The 20402-nt window shown below is 35.9% G+C and overlaps 1 protein-coding gene across 5 annotated transcripts in view; it reads right to left on the bottom strand.

Annotated features, from left to right (window-relative positions):
- Window positions 1-580: 580 nt before the first annotated feature.
- MARK1 (MAP/microtubule affinity-regulating kinase 1) overlaps window positions 581-20402 on the bottom strand; it is a 142710-nt gene continuing 122888 nt past the window's right edge. For 2 of the 5 annotated variants that reach the window (XM_011971072.1, XM_011971073.1), the window contains 4 exons: window positions 14460-14560; window positions 13022-13186; window positions 11788-12039; window positions 581-3246 (listed from right to left, as the gene is read on the bottom strand). In XM_011971072.1, coding sequence (XP_011826462.1) covers window positions 2892-3246; window positions 11788-12039; window positions 13022-13186; window positions 14460-14560 — 873 coding nt within the window. In that variant the 3' untranslated portion in view covers window positions 581-2891. Of the gene's footprint in view, window positions 3247-7315; window positions 7361-11787; window positions 12043-13021; window positions 13187-14459; window positions 14561-20402 lie in introns of all 5 variants that reach the window. The other 3 variants (XM_011971069.1, XM_011971070.1, XM_011971071.1) reach the window with 3 other exon arrangements.

Here is a 20402-nt window from a genome sequence, read left to right as displayed (position 1 = left end):
GCCTTTTTTCCATCTGTAGGATCTTTTCTATTGTCTCTTAAATTTTACCCACTCTTTAAATCCCTTAAAAGACCTGTCTTTCCAATGTTCATACAGAATTCACTCTTCTCTGAATTTCTATAGCATCTATTATCTGCGCTTGTTTGAGCGCTTTCCGTTTCCTCTGTGTGTCTGTGTGTGTGTATGTTTTAGTTGTGCATATATTTACATTTATCTTTTCGAATGGAACAAAATTTCAGAGAGTTGGAACTATCTTTTATAATTTTTTTTTATGTATCTTAAGACAAAGTAGGTATTTCAATAGATATTTTGAAAATGAAGGCAGAGGTCATCTTGATTAATTTGCACAGGCTAATGGAATCACTAGTTTACAGTAAATTGGCCCTGCTGCTCACTGTATGCTTCCCCGCTCCCCAGCCCCATGGTGTGAAATGACACTGTTGGTGAAAATCACCTCAAAATAAGGTCTTCTAGGTTTTAAATCAAATTCTATCTTAGAGAATATATTGAATCAAGGTTCTGGAGTATATTTAATCTTATTCTTTTCATTTAACAAATAAAATGCTGTGCCCCAGTTTCCACAAAATAATTAATTTAATATAAGGGATGTCATATCAAATAATATTTCAACAGAAGCCAAGGAAATCCTGGTATCACATAGCCAGTGAACATAAACTGGTATTTATTTATGCAAACATATTGCAAAATTCCTCTAAACCTTTGAAAAATATTTGTTGTCATGAACATATAAAACGAAAAATCTAAAGTGAGTATCAAGATTTCATTTTTAGTTCATAAAAGATATTGAAGTCAAATTCCTTTCTACAAACACAGAAGAGTTGGCCACAGTGAGAAAATGTAAAAAAACATCAGTTTCTACCGTGGAAAACACAGCAGGAGGTCTATTTTTTTAAAAAAGTATTTCAGTGACAGGAATTCCTATAAAAAGATTAAATATTCTTGTCATAATGACAAGAAACCTTCATAGCTTCAATAATCTTGAAAACCTTCACAGCTTCACCTTTTGCCAACTAAATTTAGAACACATACAATAAACTCCTCATACAGATTACTTTTGTACTAGAAAACAGGTAATTCACATTCTGATAAAGAGCAAAAGACAAGTGCTTTATTATGAGAACTGTTCAAGTAAAATTTCAGTGTGCACCAGTGAAAGTGAATAAAGATTTGCATCAATTTTTTTTTGAATGAACACTAGGTTAAAAAGGGGCTACACATTTTTTTTTTTTCAAACACCACCCTTTGCTAAGGCAAAAAAAAAACAAAAAACAAAACCTCACTTAATTTTAGAACATAACTGTTACAGAAGAAAGCTACATCACAGTACAGTACAGAATGTAAAATTCACCCTAGTCTGGAAGCCATTATGGAATGGCACATCACCTACACTTAGACCTTCTAATGTAGGTTGGAATTACAGTATTTATCACAGCTTTATTTTCTTTAAACTGATAAAATTTGAATACACTTTCTATTTTTCAGGAGTGTGCAGATGGGGCCCATATGTTGATATTACAGTAATTACAACAGTAAATAACATTGCACAGTCAACCTCCAAGGCTAATTCAGTATAAAATAACAAGTATTAAAATGTACCTTTACTAGTGGTTTTACATCGCATATATCACTAATTATGAAAGAAAAGTAGGCAAATGCCCAATCACAAAGCGGCACATTATAGGCATAATGATGTGGAATAAATACAAGAAATCTGGCAAAATATTTAAAACAAACGAGTTACATGGGAACAAACTCAACAACCACATAAGCATAAATCAATAATATACTGTTATAAATAGTATGTTTTGCTCACAAGTCTCTTAAGTACTTATAGATATTACAGTGGCAGGGGTGAATGAAGAGGATAGGAGGAGAATGAGGCAAATGTTTCCAATGCCAGTTAATTCCTGAGGTGGCATTATTTCTTAACTGATGCATTGATCAACACTGTAAAGATGAGTTTGTGCTACGAAACAGTCCCAATATTATTATATTCCCGCAATTATATTGCGGTATGCTGAAGGCAGCAAACCTACGTGACAATTTATGTTATAATAGCCAGATAAAGTATGTTTTTTTTCCTTTTAAATTTTGTTGCTACAATTAGCAGTGGGTCAGAAAACACTTCAAAGTTCAAAAGAAACTTGATGTAGATTTAACTTTTTCCCCAGTACTTCTTAGTTAGCTCAAGGCAATGCTATTATTGAATTTCATGTACTTGAATTTAAAAACTCTTAAGTGCCAACACTGTAAACATTTTGTATCTTCTCAACTAAACCTTGTGGGATAACAAGGAAAAGAGCAAAGATAAGCAGTAATAATTTTGTGTATAATAAAGCTGATCTATTTTTCAGCTTCTGGTTTAAATTTAAATATGATTTTAAAACAATTTTTAAAGGTCCATGCTACAACTTTGTAAAGACTATTTCTATGCACTTTTAATTCTGGACACAATTTTCAAAATTGCATGATGGAGGTAAGAATTTAAAAAACCCACCAGAATGTAAGTAACAGGGAAGAACATTTTCAAATCAAAGCATCAAACGTACATTCATGTGCAGAAATCTAGACAACTATACAAGGTTTTAAGCAATCGTGTTTTATTATACAACTCTATGAACAGAAAATGAACAGAAATACACAATATACTTACCTGTACATGTGAACCTACTTTTTAAGCTACAGATATTTATTATAGTTCATACTGACTTTAATTTTACAGTTCATAACTATGTATAACCTTATTGCATTAAGGGCAAATTCTACATGGGGAGATTCACAGGCAGACCACATTAGGCATTACCAGTACGTTCAAAAACTGTACTTCATATATGTATGTATCTTCCCTGAACCTGTAAATTTGGACTTCTTTACAGCTTAAGCTCATTTGCTATTTTTGATGCAATGTTCTTAAAGGCAATAGATGTCCCGGATATTCGCTTGAAGCGGACCCCATTAAGTGACAGTCGTGGCAACTTGCAGACTTCCATCTCCCACTGCACGAGGCTATCCTGTCTAGCATCTCCATGGACACAGAAAAGCAAAAATCTCTCTTTTTGCTCATAATCACAGTTATTCGCATCTAACACTTTTCGGATTTCTCTCATCATGTCATTAGGGTCCATTGAACTAGTGGTCTTCATACTCCATGTGAACCGCAAAGAACGCGGCTTAGAATCTTTACCCTCTTCCTTGTCTCTTTCTTTTGGTTCCCCTGATGTACTTCTGGAAGAAGAGGGCAACGGGAAAGAATGAAAACAAATTTTTCACTCAGCAAAGAGATCAAAACGCACATAAAATCTAAGTGGTCATAATTCAGTGCCTAATAAAACTACCTAATTTGCAGACTACCCTCAGATGGACGCCAAGATTTACGTTATCTTGCTGTTACAGAAACACACCCCAAGATGCCATCTGTTTTGACTTTTAATATTGTCAATCTAAAATAGCATTTTTCTTAAATATAAGTGGCTTGAGGGAAACACGTCTGCAACTGAAAGTGAAGAACTTAATACCTTCTTCAGTTCCATATTTCTCTGTTCAAGCACACACAAAATAGGGACCACTAATATTCTATTTGGAAATACACATTTTTGAAATATAAAAAAAATTTCTGCCTTTTTGGATAGGAGGAATATAATAACTTCAGAGGGAAAGATAATTCGTTTACCTGATAAAGTTGAGAAAGAATGTTGTACTGCAATTATGTAAAGACGTTAGATTATACCACATGTCTCAGTGTCCTCCAGTGATTTCTCATTTCACTAAAGACATCCTTAAAACAGTCTACAACATTCCCCATGACTTGCACTCCAACTTCTACTCTCCCCATCCCATTTCCTAGAATTTTTCTCCTTCCTCACTCCTATCAGAACACAATGGCCTCCATGCTATTCCTGGAACACACGGGTTATGTTCTTGCTATAAGGCTGTTGCACAGACTGTTCCCTCTGTCATGAATGCTTCTCCCCAGATGGCTGTGACGCTAACTCCTTTACTTTTTTCAAATCTCTGCTCACTTTCTTCACGAGGCTTCCCCTTACCGCCCTACTGTACCCTAACTCCTATCCTAGCATGGCCAACCCCCCTTAGCCTGCTTTAATTTTTCTCTATAGCACTTACACATTCTAACATATTATTTAATCCATTTGTTAGGGTGTTTACTGCCTGAGTCTATCATTAGGTTGTAAACTCCAGGAGGGCAAGGAATTTTGTCTATTTCATTCACTGATCTATCTCAGGCATCTAGAACTGTGCTGGGTAAATAGTAATCATTAACATATTTGTTAAATGACTAAATCTCACTGAATTTTACTTATTGCAGGCATCCCACAAGTAATATGGAAACAAAAAACCTATTTCAAATAGTCATAGGAAGAAACCTACATAGCTTCATCAAAGTTAATAGATCATTCGTGATACAGAAAATCCTGTAATTAAATTTCTTGAACAATTATCCAAATAGAGATGTTACACTGCAACTTGTTAACCTATCTCACTTCTGTGATTTAAGAAAAAAAAAAAGTACCTTGAAAGGAGTTTATAATCTACTGCATAAATATTTTAAATTAATATATATACATTTTATATCAACAGTATAATATATATTCATGTATAATTTTATATATATATTATTTATTTCATTTCTAGGTGTCTGGGCCTAGGTATCTGAGTCCCCAAAGCTCTGCAAACTATGCAGTCTTGAGAAAATAAGGAAAGGAATAGGTAGAGAAAATAAATTTCCAAAGACTATTAATAAGTATGGGAAGTATGTACTTCATGTTCTCTATTTTTCTCTTTTTGCCCACTGAATCTAAGCCATTACATCACAGGCCTCTTAGGGCTTGCAAGCCAACCAGAGTCATTTACCAAGGTCACATGTATAATTCTGGTGGATTTGGCATGCTGGAAGGGACTTGAGAGATCAGTTGACTGAGCACTCATTTTAAAGACGGAACTGATGGCTGGAAAACTTAGAATTACTTTTCTGTGGTTCACACCTGTAATCCCAACACTTTGGGAGGCCAAGGTGGGAGGACCATGAGGTCAGGAGTCTGAGACCAGCCTGGCCAACATGGTGAAACCTTGTCTCTACTAAAAATATAAAAATTAGCCAGGTGTGGCGGCACGCGCCTGTAATCCCAGCTACTCGGGAGGCTGAGGCAGGAGAATTGCTTGAACCCGGGAGGCAGAGGTTGCAGTGAGCTGAGATCGTGTGACTGCACTCCAGCCTAGGCAACAGAGCAAAACTTTGTCTCAGAAAAAAAAAAAAAAAAAAAAAAAAATTAGTTTTCTGAACTTATAGAGCTAATGAGTTGAAAAGTAAAGACTAGAATTCAGGGGTATTATTCTAAGTCTAGTTTCCTTCTATTCCACCTTAAGATGACTTTAAGACAATAAAATTTTTTTTGCACGGTCTCACAGACATTGCCACTGATAATGTCAATTCTAGAAAGCTCCTGGAAATGTGCATATTAATATAATAACAACTAACATTTATTGAGTATTTACTAGGTGCAGGAACTGCCCTAAGTGCCTAAAATGTATTAATTATTCATTTACCCCTCAGAACAATCCTAGGTGCAGAAACTGCCCTAAGTGCCTAAAATGTATTAATTACTCATTTACCCCTCAGAACAATCCTAGGAGGCAGGTAGAGTGAGGACATGGAGGCACACAGAGTTGAAGTAACTTCCCCAAAGCCACACAGTAAAGTAAGTGGTAGAACACAGCTGAAACCCATGCACTCTGGCTGAGAAGCTGTACTTCTAACCACAGTATCACCCCATCTTCCTGAAATGACAGAACCTCACTATAACTGGCTTGATCCCACCTATGTTCCTTGCTGTTTTTTTTCCATCTGTAAAATAGGCATTTTCACCTAGTTGTGAAAATTAAATGACCAGAAAGTACTTTATAGTTAGTATTCAATAAGTTAGTTCAAAAGCAAAAATAGAACCAAACCCAACAACAACCAAACAAAACGGAATGTGAAAAGTATTGTGTAAACATTTATAAAAGATCAGTTACTAATTCTTATCATGCAATAAAATTATGTAGTTGTATAAAAGGATAAAAATGTAACTATTAATGGCCACTTGCAACGCACACACTACTAAATGTCTCAGAGGGAAATTTAGTGGAAATATAGGATGAAATGCAAGGAGGGGCTCAAAAGTGAAGACTAAGTGAGGAAGAGGCTAAGAACAAGTCCTCCATGTTTATGCAAAAGGCAGAAGAAAGTGAAGAATATTCGTCTTGCTCCCCTGTGGCTCCGTACCATGGTGACTCAGGTACCTAACTCTACAAAGAAACATTTCAACTATTATTACTAAATATAAATATAGCACAGTTTGTTAAAAAAGACTACATGGGAATGCTATAGTTTTCCCAAAGTTAATTATGTTTTATATTTTAAGTAATTTGAAAAGTAGAAATCAAACTGGAGGCTTGTGTTCAGCTGGTCACAATCGTTTCTGAATGAAGCCAGAGTCTTTCATACTGTGGAATACTTGTTGGTTGTAAAATTTACGTTGCAACCCTTAAGGCTTGTGTACACTCAAAATAAATTAATGCCTTCATTTCTTAAATTTCCCATTTGTAAAATATTAACACAAGTACTAACATGTCCATAATGTGGTCCCTAGAACAGCAGCATAAGCATCTCCTGGGGACTTGTTAGAAATGTAAATGCATAGGCACCTGCCTCAGCCCCTGAATCAGAAACCCTGGGTGTGGGATCCAGTAATCTTTTTATCAAGTCTTCCCTGTAATTCTGATTGTGCTCAGATATGAAACCCATTGCCAGAATGAATATACAACTAGCATTAAATGTCAAAAAAAGAAATCCCTAAAAGTATGGCAGGATAGAATTTTTAAATGTGGTCAAACATTGAATTCTCACCTAAAATATATTACTAACATCAAATCTTCCTTCCCTGTTCTGTGTTATTTGTGCTATTTGACTCACACTAATTTTAGTTACATTACTTTAGTGAGAAAAATATCAGGACATTTAATCTATTAATTCTTCAGCTTGACATACTTTATAGAACAGAAAGCCTATTTTTTTTACCAAGTACACAATTCCAATGCATGTTTGGAAAACAAACTTAAAGTTGACTGACTTGAATGCTAGGTAATGTTATGAAAACCCACCCCAATATAAAAATCTAAAATATGCATGCTATCTAGTTATTAGATCTATTCATGACCATTAAGTGCTCGAAGTATTTCAAAAGTACGTTTTCACACACAGGGACCTAGCAGCGAAGTATTAATAGTGGCTCCTCACCTTGAGGTGTCGGTTCTGCCACTGGCTTCGCCTTCACTTGGATCCCTCAAAACAAAGTGAAGGTTGAGATTTAATGATAAAAGTAAAAAATATATCAAGAAAACCTATATCTAAAATTATTCTAAAATTAGCTTGTTGAGCAAACTTCTACCATGACAGTTTTCTATCACTAGTCAGTCTGAGACTATTTCTCATGTTTTTCATCATAACCGCATGTAATTTGTCATTTATTGAGCGTCTACTCATTTTTGTCAACAGGCAATATAAGGTGAAAGTTTAGAATTTTTTTTCATAATCTTCCAATTCCCAGTCACAATTCATTTGAAGTCATAATTTATCTTTTGGTTTAGTTTAATCTAAAGTTAAAACTACTTAATAATTATCAACAGCAAGATTCAACTCCAAATTTGTGATTATGTATAATTTTAGTAGTCGCTCAATTTAGAAAATATATACATTAACTTTGTAGTTAGCAAATAAATACCAATTTCTAAATAAGCAATTTCTCTTAGAAGTTATGCTAACAATTCATGCACATGATAAAATATTACAGCAAATTAACAGCCTATCCATGTAGGCGAGTCTAAAAACATGGATTCAATCTTAAATAAAAACACTAACCTTACCTGGATATCCACCTGTGAAATAAAACCAGGAAAACACTACTAATTGTTCTGAGTTGCATGTAATTAATATTTTTGAAGTCTACCAAAATTTTAATGCTTTGCTATTTTTAAAGGTAATTAAATATCTTGTGATAGGGGGTAAAATACTATTAAATAGTGGGAAAAATCACCAACTTGAATCCTTAAGTTAATGTTGTCTTAATGTTTTAGCCATTCCAGAAACATTTCTATTAATTACGTAAAATTAATGCAATAAGAATAAAATCAGTGGTACTCTCCCATCCCCCAAATTAATAAAACATACCCACACACCAAGTTCTAAAATTTTAAATTGTTCTTAAGAATATGAATGCCTCATGCCTCTCAGGGTCTTTAACTAATACATGCCTTTCTTAACAAACATATTATGAAAAAAATTTTTTTCTATCTGAATTTCAAAGAATACTAAAATGTATTCTCACATTCAAATGTAATTTCTTAAATTTCTATTTTTAATAACTGGCATTTTCATTGGGAAGAATAATAAAAATTCAATGCCATCTATACAAATCCATTTTTATTACAGCACATTGAAATAAATAAAACATTTTTGAGCAGGCTCAAAGTGAAATGTACATTTTCAGTTACATGTAGATGAACTGATACACACAGATGGGCAGTGTACCAACTTGGCAAGCAAGACAGTAATGCTGTCGACTCCCACTGCTAAGACAAAATTCCTTTAGGAAGGGACAAAAATCTCACTGGACTTTTCTGTCCTATTTATATTATGCTTTATTATTCACTATTAGCAAACATCTATTCCACAGCTGCTTAACTTAAAGCATTAGGAGTGAAATGTCCCTTAGACCCTATTTCCTCTGCTATAATTGACTGAAATCGCGATTGACCCATATCCTGTTCCTGCCTACCTGGATGCCAGTAGGAACATTGGAAGAATTTCTGCTATTGGCAATTGTTTCAAAGAGCCCAGGAAGTCTGCTTTAAGTAGCCATGGTAGGAGGCAGATGGGGCTACAGAAGGTGCAGCTGGCTCTAACAGCATATGCAGCACAGCATGCTCTCCAACACTTAACACTTAAAAAACAATGACCTACACATAGCAATGTATACTCAACTGAACAAATTGGGTTATTCCCTATATAAGAATGAGCTATGGTTAGAAACTCATAAGGTTTGGTGTAGAAGTGAGCCATGCAGGTATTTAGGGCAGAGAATTGCAGGCAGAAAGAATAGCAGGTACACAATGCCAAAACAGTGCTTAATGTACTTGAGGACAGTCTGGTGCCTGGGTGGCTGGTGTGGAAGTGGCAAGAAGAAGAGTGGGAGAAGAAGAGGTTAGAGCAGAAATGGATGGTCAGGTTACACAAAGCCCCACAGGCTATGGCGAGGGCACAGCATTGTATTCTAAGCAAAGCAAAAGCTAGTCAGGGGCTTTAAATCTAAGAGTGACATGATCAGATTGACATGACACTGCTGAAACAGAAGAGGAGGACAAGGGCAGAAACTAGCAGAACTATGAGGTGGTGAAAGATGAAGAGTGGTTCAGAGTATGAAGGCAGTGGCGGGAGTGATGGAAGCAGCTAAATCCTGGAAATGCCGTGAAGGTAAAGCCCACACAAATTGCCAATGGATCTGATGTGGCATGAGGAAAAGAATTGTCAAGGACAACTCCAAGGCTTATGGTCCGAGCAACTGTCAGGACAAGGCTGCCAATTCCTAAGACAGTGAAGAACGAGGGAAGGATAAGCATGGGAAGAGGAACGAGAGTAGGGTTTTGAACATGTTCTGTTTCAGAGTCTATAATGTATCTAAGTGGAGAGGCTGAGCAGCAGTTGGATGTAAGAGTCTGCAGTTCAGGAGAGAGATGTGGGCTGGAGATACACTGGGGAGTTGTTCACACAGGATGGAATCTAATGTCATAAGCCTGACTGAGATCACCAAGAGTGTAAGGAAAACCAGAGAAAAAAACATGTCCAAAGACTGAGCCCTGGGGCATTCTAATATTTAGAGGTTGGGGGAAAGGCAAGGGAATCTGAAAAAAGCCAGCAAAGAAGTCTGAGAAGCGATAGCTAGCCTGTGAGGTAGGAGAAAACCAGAGCCAAGCAAGGGAAATGCTTTAACTGTGTGGAATGTTTCAAGACAGTTAAGTTGCTCACAGGATGGCAGGAGCCCCATCAGTCTCACTTGCTGCTGTACAATAGCTCCTATGAAAGGCCTTGCATGTAGGTCTCCACATATGTGTTCAATGACTATATGGCAGTCCTTTATCAGAACCTCCCAACAGACCAGCTCTAAGGCACTTTCTTGCTTTGACATTCTATCTCATGACTTCCTTTCCACAGTACTGTTTCCCCTAGAGTCTAAATTTTTGTTGCAGAGTTAAGAGAAATATTTTGCACAATGCTTAATGCACAATTAGTAATCAAGCACTAAACTACAAACCTATTTTTCTTCACTTTAATTCTGGCTTAACCGTGAGAAAGTACTGGCTTTTTGAAATGGCCTTAAATAGACAAATTCCAAAAGCAGAAACTACTGATATTCTGACTAGTACCCTGCAGATGGCCGGCTAACACCGTGATCTACCTTCCATGCTGACTCTGTTGGTGAACTTTTAGTTCTTTCTGTAGCAAGTTGTCATGCTGCATAGTAATTGCCCAAATGGTACAAAGTCACTGACTGATATGGTTAGAAATTTATGTTACATTTGAGGCTTTAAAAGTTTTTAATTCAGCTATGTGATACTGGGCAAACTGATATATGAACCAAGTCTATAAATAGCTCCATGACAAGGCACGTAAGACTGAAGCTGCTTCTTCTCTTTTCCACATCCACTCTCTGAAATCCTAGGAACAGTAATAACATTGGAAACTAAGTATTTAATTAGTATTTCTTAAAGCAAGTATAATTATTTCTTACCCATCATTGAAGGCTCAGCTGAAATGATTATATGATAGGGTGCCTTCACTGTCTCCCTAGATAGAAACAATTCTATCTTCCTCTGGAATCCAGCATGTTGCCCACACTTTTTAGCACATATTCTGCTTTATATCACAGCTAGTTGTTTGTCTGCTTCTTACAAGACTATAAGAATCTGGAGGGCACAGATGCCGTCTTACCTATCTTTAGATTCTGTTCTGCACCTAACACAGTGCTTTGCTTGTCGCAGGGCTTAAGTAGGCATTTAGTGGGACACCGGAATAGATCAAATCGACATCAGCCTGCATTGTAGTAGCAACTTGTATCATCAATGTGCACTGTACATGTATGCATAGTAAACACAGTAAGTATGCTTACTTTTTAGAAAGTATAATTGTATTGTTTAAGTAGATTAGACTTTTACTATACATATATTCATTTTGCGTTTACTATGTTGTGATGATAAGGTTTTATGATATAAAATTACATAAGTGATCTGTGACTCTGGTGTGTAGGCTTTTTATGCAAAGAAGAAAAAAACGTAAATGATATATTATTAGTAAGCAATTTAAAAGTATTGTCAAGATAAATTTGAAGGAAACATGTAAACTCATTTCTTTTCCTCAATCACGGCTTTCAAATATAAAAATCTTTTGTTAAAACACATTTTTGAAGTCAAGTTTTTGTTCTTTCCATTTTATTTTACAGATTTTAAAAATCTCATTTTGTCCATTTTTTTCTTTCTCTCTCTTAAGGAAAAATACTTTATGTCTTCCTAGATTTTTTTCTTCCAACTCTGTAAAAGAGCAGCTCTAATGAAATGTTATGAAACCATTTTAGAAAATTACTATAAATATTAAAAAAAAGTCAAGTTTCCTTCATAATCTCTAGAGGAAACAAAACACGACAGTACATTGGTACTGACCTGCGAACAAATTTGGATGTGATTTTGCTTATTATACCAGTTGACGTTCCCCTTCTGGCATGTGCAAATGCACCCGTTTCATGGGATGGTGAAGCAGGTGGCCCATTGTAAGCAGCGCTGCGTCGCTCCCGGAGCTGTTCACCATGGAAAGTGCTTCGGCTTGAGCTCCCTCGGGGAAAGCGGGTCCGGTCTGGAGTCGCAGTACTAATACTGTGAGCAGATGGGGAAGCAGCAGGCACTCTCTGGGTTATACTGCTGGGACAAATTAAGATATATCATTTAGAATAATGACAGGAAAACCTTTCACTTATGCTAAAAACTTGAAACAAATAGCTATGACTACTTCTTTTGGCCCTACTTTATTTGTTCACATTAGAGATGTGAGACATGGGTTAATTTTATTTACTATATCATTGGAGAGGAGTAAAATTTCAGTTTGAAACTAGGTACCTTTTGTTTGGTCACTAAAAATTAAGAAATGACTGAAACAGGGACACAAAGATAAATACTTTTCAGTATCACAAACGCCAAACCAGGGGTACTGCAAATATTTTTTTAATATTCTCCTGAAACCACTTAGCAATCAATGTTGAACACAAATTTTATTGCTTATTAAAAAGGCTTTGAATAAAATAATTTCCTATTTCTAATTTAGGCCTCAGTGATGGTACAACATCACATGGTACTACCAATATGCCCAACAAATCTAACAGAGGGTTAAAATGCTCAGAGGTACTGAATTTGAGAAATCTTAAAATAGAAAAATACTAGAAAAACAATTACAAAATTTTATATCTGAACAGGCTCTTTGAGTTCATCAGTTTCATTGACAGGAAAACTGAAGTCTAGTTTCATTAAGAACAAGGAATTCAGCCTGATCATTATCCGTGGGTCTCAACTCCCAGTCTAGTGTTTGTTTGTATGTGTTTAAATCATAACAAAATCCGTTTACCTAAATGACAAATTAAGCAGCAATTCTTAACTTTATGGGGATGGACGTAAAATCAAATCCTTAAAAAAATTCCTCTAGAAAATGATTTAAGTTATACGTAACATTTCCAACAACAGCCAAAGTACATAGAAAGTTTATGTTACAATTCAATTTTTCCCCCATTACAAACACTGAATCTTATTAGAAAGGTCTTAATGTGATGGTGACTATCATGTATTTTCACATGGTGCTATATTTTTAGAAATGCTTAATGAACAAAATGAGATGTAACCAGCACATTACCCAGGCCGGTAAGCTTCAGAGCCATCTTTAATGGTTGGCAGTGTGACTTTAATAGGATGACCAGAAGTGGACATGGACTTCTGGTGGCGGGGTCGTGCTGAGGGGACAGCAGAGGTCACAGAAGAGCCTGCAGAAGATATGCTACTCACAGACATCTCCGTAAGGCTTTCACCATAAAGCAGTTGAGAAGACCATGGAAATGTAAAAAAGAAGAAAAATTGTGGTTTACTAAAATTTAAGAACTATATTTTTACAGTTTTTTATATTTTAAACTAACACCTTTCATGACTGAAACATTTGAAAGAAACTAGCATAGCGGCATTATTAATGACTAACAAAACAATTAATATTCTTATGAAAAGTATACAGGGTGAATTTATCACTATTATCCATGAAAAAAAATCTCACACACACTTTATGTATGTAAATGGGAGAAAGTACAAAATTATTTTTGTGGATATACAATAATTTCAGATAAAATTATTATGACTGGAGTCATTTTTTACTTCCCCAAAACCAGTTTGGTGTGATATGTTGCTGTAGTTCATTGTCCATTATTCATACAATCAGAATTGATAATTATACCAAAAATATTATCTCTGGATTCATCAAAACACTTTTAGATCATATCATGGTCAATAGGTTAACTGTTGCAGATTAAAGGAGCTGCAGCTTAAAATTTAGTATAAGAAAAATTGTAAGTCTGAACTCAATTTCCAATTATCTTATGTACAAAGAAGATACATTTTTCTTTGTATGCCTTACAATAGCACTTACTTTACATTCTTATTAAGTGAGAAGAAACAAATGTAAGAATGGTTTGTACACACTACTGAAATGACTGTAGGTGGTACTAAGAAAATAATTTCATTAGAATAGGCTCCATGTCTTTGTACTATATTGATGAGTAGTCCTTGTAACTCATGATAGAAAGAAGATACATTTTTTAAGTAATACAAATACTATGATTTATTATTATTTGAAATAAAACACTTTAAAAATTATGTGGTTCTGAATGATGAGAAATAAGATGGCCACATTTTTTTCAGAGGGAGGAAAATAAAGCCTTTATTCAGATATGGTAATGACTTGATGGGAGGTGAAAGGGAAGGAGGCAGCAGGTGCACAAAAGAAAAAGATTCAAATTATGAAGATGAAATTAGGATGGTATGATCTGCTTTGTTACAGAAAAATATTTACTATCAGATTTTACTCAGAAATTGGCAGGTAAAAAGATTTATTTCTTGTTTTCTCTAAATGTTTTCCCAACCTTCTATCCTGGTACAGGAGATGTCTCAGTAAGAATGGTTGGGTTGCAATCTTACTATTTCATGTAATAACTCCTTTTCTCCTGACCCATTCGGCTGCAGGCATTTCAGCAAGGGCACTAACACAGAACAATAGTAAAGGTATTACTACTTGGCACTGTGGCATTTACCTGCTGTCTTTTCCATTTTGCAATGCTGTGTATCGATCTGTGGTCCTTTCACAGACATATGTATTCCTTCTTGCCATGCTACCTCCAGAATACACATTGTTCTTCAAGAATAAAAAAAAGGCAATTAAAAAATTATAAATATATTTGTGGAAAGCCAAAGAAATATTATTTAAGCTGACTCTGTGAAAAATCCACAGAATTTTAATTGATTAGAATCTTATATTAGCAAGAATTATCCCCTGCCTCTCTCTCTCATTTAGATTTCAGAAGCAAAAGACAAAGCATCAAAAATGAACTCATTACAGTTTTAGCTTATCCTCCTACAATAGCAGCCAGCAGTTTGGAAGCAATAGGAGAGCTGGGTTTCTATTCACTCCCTCCTTTGTGAGCTGGTGGTAGAGAAAGGGCAGGAGCAGGGGTGGGAGCAGCTCTAAGTGACTAGGAGTGCAAGCCAACTCCACACTAAGTATCATCACCAACAGGAGCCTGGGGCAGTAAAGATGGCACGCCCACTCAGAAGCCTGTGGGCTGCCTTTCTTCACCTGCTTGGGAAACTCTCTCAACCACTGGGAATATTAAGCAGACTAAATGCCCCAGGATCAAAGGCATGTCCAGTTGAGGCCACCAACAGTGGTGTGTGCAGTGCCACACTGAAGATATTTCCTCAAGGCTCAGGTTTGAGCTAGAAGGAAGGCCAAGTCTGAGGAGCCTTGGAGAAAAGAGAGAAAATAAGCAAAAAGGGATAGATAGATGATTCTCCTTACCACGCACAAAACCTTTGACCTGTAACCCATTGTTGTGCCTGCCAAATCCTGACCTACTCCCTGGTAATAAAATATACAGAAATGATTTTCAATGTGGATATAATACTCTTCTGTTTAATCCTTACTCCAACAGAATAAAAAAACTTGCTACTTTTGACTAATCCAGCATTTAAAATATATATTCAACCTAAACATTGTTGAATCATGAGGGCTACAAAGTTAATAAGATATTTGCTTGAATTCACTTTGAAGAAGGAAAAAAACTCATATAAACAAAACTGAATACAGATTTAAAATTTTTCAGTAGTGCAGGTTCCTAGATGGAAGGAATTTTGTCACCAGTTATATAAAAAGCATATGCTAAAAACTATAAAAGTATGGTAGCAAAACAGGCAAAGATTATTAAAATTTTTAGGTAAGACTTGGAACATGTAGGCCAATTGTGGTGGCTCATGCCTGTAATCCCAATACTTAGGGAGGCCTGGGAGGGCAGATTGTTTGAGGCTAGGAGTTCAAGACCAGCCTAGGCAACATGATGAAACCCCATTTCCACAAAAAATACAAAAAAATTAGCTGAGTGTGATGGCACACACCTGTAGTCCCAGCTATTCAAGAGGCTTAAGTAGGAGGATCACCTGAGCCCAAGAAGTTGAGAAGAATACAGTGAGCTGTGATTTTACCACTGCACTCCAGCTTGGGCAACAGAGCGAGACCCTGTCTCAAAAAAAAAAAAAAAAGACTTGGTCCATGTTATTAAAGCAAAGAAAATTGATTTGATTATGCGGATGCATTATGAAACTAACTTACATTAAAATTCTCAAAAAACTAGGAATGTCATCGTATTTCATAGTTTGAAAGACATTGTTTCATTACCTGCTTTCCCATTTAACATGATATTAACATCTATCCACATCAAGTGATACTAAAGTTTTATGGCTGTAGCCTATGCAACTGTACAGACATACCATATTTTATTTTAATCAATAAATTCCTAATTTTTGAACACTTAAATTATTTCCTACTCTACTCTTAGAAGCTATTAACATTTATTTCCCTAGAAATTAACTGGAAATTTGAAATCTAGAGGACAAATCTTAGAAATACATAATAGGAAATAGGAAAAACATACTGGGCAATTATTAAAACTGCACAGGATTACTGAAAAGCTGTAAAATCACCACATGGGCACCAAATGTACCAATATAAAAATATTTGCTTTTGATAATCTCATAATTTTGGCCAAACTGTCATATGAATAACTTAATTCCTTGTCAAATCATGCTACCATACATCTTCTGGAAGCCTCTAAAATGTTTGTGGCTATTCTCAATGACATTTCTTTCCTTTTCAAAGGCTGATGGTGAATGGGATCTCTCCTTCCAAGCTGTGCCTCTGAATCAGGTATGGCAACCATCAGTCGTATTTCCCCAAGGAAATTTAAGATAGAATTAGGCAAAAGTTATGGAAACACAGTGTTACTGCTTCCATTTGTCATACATTTATATAAAACTAACTTTTATAGTTGACCTTCCTGATTCAAATAAAAAAGATCTAGTGATCACTAAGCAGGTAAGGTTCTTTCTGCTGAGGATTTGGGAACTAGGTGGAAAACTACCCTTGCAGACTCTTGCAGTCTAGTTTGGTAACTTCCTCAATGTGGAAACCAACCATGTAAACAACTTTTTGGGGGTTCTTTCACAGTAAAGTGATTATATTTTACATAATTATACCATAAGTTTATATACAGTATTTTATACTTACTACAGCATTCTTAATCTTTTTGAGTCTTCCTAAATCTCTTCTTCCCCTTATTTTATTTTTTTAAATGCTATTTCTTTGTTTTTGTTTTTCTTAAAAAATTTTTACATCTTCTTTTAAAGTTCCAAGGTACATGTTCAGGATGCACAGGTTTGTTACACAGGCAAATGTGTAACATGGTGGTTTGCTGCACCTATCAACCTGTCACCTAGGTATTAAGTCCAGCATGCAATAGCTATTTTTCCTAATGCTCTCCCCCAACCTCCGCTCTCCTCTGAAAGGCCCCCGTGTGTGTTGTTCCCCTCTCTGTGTCCATGTGTTCTCATTGTTCAGTTCCCACTTATAAGTGAGAACATGTGGTGTTTGGTTTTCTGTTCCTGCATTAGTCTGCTGAGGATAATGGCTTCTGGCTTCATCCATGTTCCTGCAAAGGATGTGATCTCATTCCTTTTTATGGCTGCATAGTAGTCTATGGTGTATATGTACCACATTTTCTTTACCCAGTCTATCACTGATGGGCATTTGGGTTGATTCAATGTCTTTGCTGTTGTGAATAGTGCTGCAGTGAACATAAATGTGCATGTACCTTTATAACAGAATGATTTATATTCCTTTGGGTATATACCTAGTAATGGGATTGCTGGGTCAAATGATATTTTCAGTTCTAAATCTTTGAGGAATCACCACACTGTCTCCCAGAATGGTTGAACTAATTTACATTCCTACTAATAGTGTAAAATTGTTTCTCTGCAACCTCGCCAGCATCTGTTGTTTCTTGACTTTTTAATAATCACCATTCTGACTGGCATGAGATGGTATCTCATTATGGTTTTGATTTGCATTTTTCTAATATTTAGTGATGTTGAGCTTTTTTTCACATTTGTTGGCCATGTGTATGTCTTCTTTTGAGAAATGTCTGTTTATGTCCTTTGCCCACTTTTTAATGGGGTTCTTTTTTTCTTGTAAATTTGCTTAAGTTCCTTGTAGATTCTGGATGTTAGACCTTTGTCAGATGGATAGATTGCAAATATTTTCTTCCATTCTGTAGGTTGTCTGTTCACTCTGACGACAGTTTATTTTGCTATGCAGAAGGTCTTTAGTTTAATTAGATCCCTTTGTCAATTTTTGCTTTTGTTGCAATTCCTTTTGGCGATTTTATCACACAATCTTTGCCCATGCCTATGTCCTGAGTGGTATGGCCTATATTTTCTTCTAGGGTTTTTATAGTTCTGGGTTTTATATTTAAGTCTTTACTCCATCTTGAGTTAATTTTTGCATAAGGTATAAGGGAAGGGTCCAGTTTCAATTTTCTGCATATGGCTAGCTAGTTCTCTGAGCACCATTTGTTAAAATAGGGATTCCTTTCCCCATTGCTTGTTTTGGTCAACTTTGTTGAAGATGAGATAGTTGTAGATGCACAGTTTTATTTCTGAGTTCTCTATTCTGTTCCATTGGTCTACATGCCTGTTTTTGTACCAATACCATGCTGTTTTGGTTATTGCAGCCTTGTAGTACGGTTTGAAGTCAGATAGCGTGATGCCTCTGGCTTTGTTCTTTTTGCTTAGGATTATCTTGGCTATATGAACTCTTTTTTGGTTCTTTATGAATTTTAAAATACTTTTTTTCTAATTCTGTGAAGAAAGTCAATGGTGGTTTAATGAGAATAGCATTGAATTTATAAGTTGCTTAGGCAGTATAGTCATTTTGACAATATTGATTCTTCCTATCCATGAACATGGAACGCTTTTCCATCTTCTTTGGTCCTCTGATTTTCTTGAGCAGTGGTTGTCGTTCTCCTTGAAGAGTTCCCCCACTTCCTTTGCTAGCTGTATTCCTAGGTATTTTATTTCTTCGTGGCAATTGTAAATGGAGTTCATTCATGATTTGGCTCTCTGCTTGCCTGTTGTTGGTGTAAAGGAATGCCTGTGATTTCTGCACATTGATTTTGTATCCTGAGACTTTGCTATAGTTGCTTATAAGCTTTAGAAGCTATTGGGTTGCGATGATAGGGTTTTCTAGATATAGGATCATGTCATCTGCAAAAAAGACAATTTGACTTCCTCTCTTCCTATCTAAATGCTCTTTGTTTCTTTCTCTTGCCTGATTGCCCTGGCCAGAAATTCCAATACTATGTTGAATAACGAGTGGCGAGGGAAGGCATCCTTGTCTTGTACCAATTTTCAAGGGGGAATGCTTCCAGCTTTTGCCCATTCAGTATGATATTTGCTGTGGGTTTGTGATATATGGCTCTTACTATTTTTAAGGAACTCAAAATATGTTCCTTCAATACCTAGTTTATTGAGAATTTTTAACATGAAGGGATGTTGAATTTTATCGAAGGCCTTTTCTGTGTCTATTGAGATAATCATGTGGTTTTTGTCTTTAGTTCTGTTTCTGTGACTAATTACATTTATTGATTCACATATGTTGAACCAGCCTTGCATCCTGGGGATGAAGCCAACTTGATCATGGCGGATAAGCTTTTTGATGTGCTGCTGGATTCAGTTTGCCAGTATTTTGTTGAGGATTTTTGAATCGATATTCATCAGGGATATTGACCTGAAGTTTTCCTTTTTTTGTTGTATCTCTGCTAGGTTTTGGTATCAGGATGATGTTGGCCTCATAGAATGAGACAGGGAGGAGACCCTCCTTTTCATTGTTTGTAATAGTTTCAGAAGAAATGGTTTCAGTTCCTCTTTGTACCTCTGTTAGAATTCAGCTGTAAATCCATCTGGTCCTGGGCTATTTTTGGTTGGTAGGCAATTTATTACTGCCTCAATTTAAGAACTTGTTATTGGTCTGTTCAGGGATTCAAGCTCTTCCTTTCAGTCTTGGGAGGGTATATGTGTCCAGAAATTTAAATAAACACAGTCAAATGATAAGGAGGATGCCACCATTGACCCCACAGAAATACAAACAAACATGGTTTGTTTGCTCTTGGTTCTTTAATTCTTTTAGTTGTGACATTAGGGTGTTGATTTGAGATCTTTCTAGCTTTTCGATGTGGTATTTAGTGCTATAAATTTCCCTCTTACCATTGCTTTAGCTGTGTCTCAGAAATTCTGGTATGTTGCCTTTTTGGTCTCACTAGTTTCAAAGAATTTCTTGATTTTGCCTTAATTTCATTATTTACCCAGAAGTCATTCAGGAGCAGGTCGTTCAATTTCCACGTAATTGTGTGCTTTTGAGTGTGCTTCTTCATCCTGAGTTCTAATTTGATTGTGCTGTGGTCTGGGAGACTGTTAGGATTTCAGTTCTTTTGCATTTGCTGAGGAGTGTTTTACTTCCAATTATGTGATCAATTTTAGAGTAAATACCATGTGTCACCAAGAAAAATGTATATTCTGTTGTTTTGGGATAGAGAGTTCTGTAGAGATCTATCAGGTCCACTTGGTCCAGAGCTGAGTTCAAGTCCTGAATA

The sequence above is a fragment of the Mandrillus leucophaeus genome, unplaced genomic scaffold (genome assembly GCF_000951045.1).
Source record: "Mandrillus leucophaeus isolate KB7577 unplaced genomic scaffold, Mleu.le_1.0 Scaffold985, whole genome shotgun sequence".
Taxonomy (NCBI): Eukaryota; Metazoa; Chordata; class Mammalia; order Primates; family Cercopithecidae; genus Mandrillus; species Mandrillus leucophaeus.
Note: the sequence above shows the minus strand (reverse complement) of the source record. Positions and strands in the feature narration are given on the sequence as shown.